Source organism: Quercus suber, unplaced genomic scaffold, assembly GCF_002906115.3.
Source record: "Quercus suber isolate HL8 unplaced genomic scaffold, Cork oak 2.0 scaffold_381, whole genome shotgun sequence".
NCBI lineage: Eukaryota > Viridiplantae > Streptophyta > Magnoliopsida > Fagales > Fagaceae > Quercus > Quercus suber.
This window is the reverse complement of record NW_027069833.1, coordinates 19,253-22,643: the sequence shown is the minus strand read 5'-3', so window position 1 is coordinate 22,643 and position 3,391 is coordinate 19,253. Positions and strand designations below refer to the sequence as shown.

The following is a 3,391-nucleotide window of genomic DNA, read 5'->3' as shown; positions in this document are numbered from 1 at the left end:
TGAGTGCAGTATAAGTAAATATGTGTGCGGTACAAGCAAGAGTGTAGTGCTATACAAGTAATCTAATTAGGCCTAAAACCCACAATATTATACACGTTAACAGCCCCCCTCAAACTCAAGATGGATGTGAGACCAACTTGAGGTAGTCAACCAAATCACGAAGGCGTCCCTTAGGATGTGACTTGGTGAAAATATCAGCAAGTTGATCTTTGGAGGAGACTGAGAAGAGCTTGAGAGCACCATGGACAAAATGATAATGAATAAAATGACAATCAATCTCGATGTGTTTAGTTCATTCATGGAAGACATCATTGTAAGCAATACGAATGGCACTCTAGTTGTCACAATAAAGATGAGTAGCAGAGGATGTGGACACACCTAAATCTTTAAGAAGCCAAGGCAACCAAAGGAGCTCAGATGTGGTACCAGCAATGGCATGATATTCTGCTTCAGTACTGGAGTGGGCCACAAAAGTTTGTTTCTTACTTCACCAAGAAATCAAAGAAGAACCAAGAAGAAAGCAATAACCCATAATGAACCTGCGATCAGTAGGATCTCCTACCCAATCAGCATCAGAGAATGCACATAGTACAAGAGGAGACTAAACTGAGTAGAAAAGGCCATGGAAGAGAGTGCCTTTTAAGTATCGAAGAATGCACAGAACAGCAGCATAGTGAATCGATCGTGGAGCAGACAGATACTGACTCACTTGATGAACAGCATAGGAAATGTCTGGACGAGTAACTGTGAGATAAACTAAGCTGCCAACCAATTGTCTATAAAGAGAGGGATTAGACAATGGTTTCCTCCCTGAGGGTGTCAGATGCGCCTTAAGTTCAATTGAAGTGTCAACGGTCTTGCTGTTAGTGAGTCCAGCTCGAGACAAAAGATCAAAAGCATACTTGGCTTGAGTAATATAAAGACCATCGATGGAACGAGTGATTTCAAGACCCAAGAAATAGCTGAGATGTCCAAGATCTTTTATCTCAAACTGCTGACTGAGAAAATACTTGAATTCTTGAATGTCATTGAGGTCATCACCAATTATGATCATATCATCCACATATAGGAAAAACAAAATAGTACCTTTATCATTGCGACGAAAAAATAAGGCAGAATCATAAGGACTGGCAGTGTAACCCAAGCGAAAAATGGTGGAGCTGAACTTGGCAAACCAAACTCGTGGAGCTTATTTAAGGCCATAAAGTGCATGTCAAAGGCGACAAACATTATTTGATTCAATAGATAGACCAAGTGGATGTTGCATATAGACTTCTTCATTCAGATCCCTATTAAGGAAGACATTTTTAACATCCAACTGAAAAAGGTCTCATTTACTAGCAGCGACAACAGCTAGGAGGGCACGAACGGATGAGATAGGAGCAACTGAGGCAAAAGTCTCTTCATAATCAATCCCATACTCCTGTGTAAAACCTTTTACAACCAGACGAGCATTGTAGCGCTCAATGGACCCATCAAAGCGAGTCTTGATCTTATAGATCCACTTACAACCAACCATAGACTGTCCAGGAAGGAGAGTAACCAGATCCCAAGTATGGTTTTTGGTTAATGCATCAAGTTCCTCTTTCATTGCAATCTGCCATAAAGGGTCAGTGGAGGTCTCACGAAAGGTTTGAGGCTCGTGGAGTGTAGCAATGATAGTCAAGTAAATGTGCAGGAATGGATCTTACCCGGGTTGAATGGCGAGGTGGAATGTCTTGTGGAGGATCTTTAGGCAGAGCAGGAGCGGGGGACCCAGGCTCAAGGTGGGATAGCTCGTCATCAACATGTTTATCTTCAACCTGTCTAGGAGAAGCATCAAAAATATCTGGAGAGAAGTCCAAAGGAGGATCAAGATTATTTGTAGAAGGAACATAAGACTCATCTGGAAATATTTCTAAAACAGAGAAGTTAGTCAGGGAAGAACGAAAATGAGAGAGTTCAACAAATAAGCAGTGTTCCCAAAAGACAACATTATGGGAAACACGAAGACGATGAGAGACAGGATCATAACACCGATACCCTTTTTGAGTTTCACCATAACCAAGGAAACAACAAAGTCTAGATCGAGGCTCAAATTTGTTGTGCTCATGAGGTTGAAGGAGAACAAAACAAGCAGATTTGAAGGAGTGAAGGTAATGATAATCAGGGGGTAACCCAAAAAGACGCTCATACGAAGTCTGATTATGGATAACAGCGCTTGTAAGGCGATTGATAGCATGAATAGCATGGAGAGCAGCTTCACCCCAAAATGGGGCAGGAACTTTGGCAGAAAGAAGAAGAGCACGAACAATGTCAAGAGTGTCAAGAATATGACGAAGTTTTCTTTCGGCTCGACCATTTTGCTGAGAGGTACCTGGACAAGTTAGATGATGTACAGTGCCATGGGAATGTAACAAAACTTGAAAAGCATTTTGAGTATATTCAAGAGCATTATCAGATCGAAAGGTTTTGATACGTTTGGAGAATTGTGTTTCAACCATTTTTGCAAAGTCACTTATATTGGTAAGATTTCAGAACAGGATTTCATTGGAAAAATCCAACTATAATGAGAATAATCATCAATAAAAACAACAAAATATTGAGATCCACCAATACTAGTAACAGGAGAAGGTTCCCAAACATCAAAATGACTTAACTCAAAAATACTATTAAAGATAGAGTCACTATTATTGAAAGGTAAAGCTGATTTTACATCATCAAAGATGCCCAATAGATTAGCAATGGAGGGAATGGAAGTGTTCCGAATCCATGTGAGGATCATGTGGTTGTGACTATCCCATTCAATCATGCGATTGAGGAAGGTAGCATCTTCTTCACTTGCCCATTTGACATGAATAGTGATTGCACCAATACAATAATGCCATATCATGTAACCCTTAAGAAAACTGCGCATAACTTGAGACCAAGATAAGTAATTCCTATTCCCCTCCAATATAGTATTGATGGGGCGAGGAAGAAAAATATCAATTTTATCCATTTAGAGACACAATATGCAAAAACAGACTGTAAAAATGAAATTTACATGAAAAACTAGGTAAAGAGAACCTGGACTAAAAAAGTCAACCCTGAAAAGTCAACGGTCAACGGCCCAATCAAAGTCAACGGTCAAAGGCAGTCAACGGTCAGCGGAGATGACGTCAACAGTATGACCTAGTGCTAACGTCAGCAGATGACTGGATGCTGACATAAGCTAGGGCTAACATGGCACTGATGACGTCACAAGTGACGTCAGCTTGAAGCTTAAGACAGCGCGTAGGGCGCGTGTGGCGCATGGGCTGCTGAAGCAGAACCTTTAGGTGGCGCGTGAGGGCTCGTGGGGCTCTGATGGCTGCGAGGCTTCCACCAGCATGTAGATCGAAGGAATACGATCTTAGTGATACCTGCAGAA

At 41.3% G+C, this 3,391-nt stretch overlaps 1 protein-coding gene across 1 annotated transcript; it reads right to left on the bottom strand.

The window, feature by feature from the left end:
• Nucleotides 1-601: 601 nt before the first annotated feature.
• LOC136062088 (uncharacterized mitochondrial protein AtMg00810-like) lies at nt 602-1,054 on the bottom strand. The gene has a single exon (XM_065760755.1). It carries the CDS (start codon nt 1,052-1,054, stop codon nt 602-604), a length of 453 nt encoding a protein of 150 aa, XP_065616827.1.
• Between the last annotated feature and the right edge of the window lie 2,337 nt (nt 1,055-3,391).

Bases quoted from the DNA above. Each gene is read 5' to 3' on its own strand.
- LOC136062088 (XM_065760755.1), bottom strand. From the start codon at position 1,054: ATGATCATAATTGGTGATGACCTCAATGACATTCAAGAATTCAAGTAT.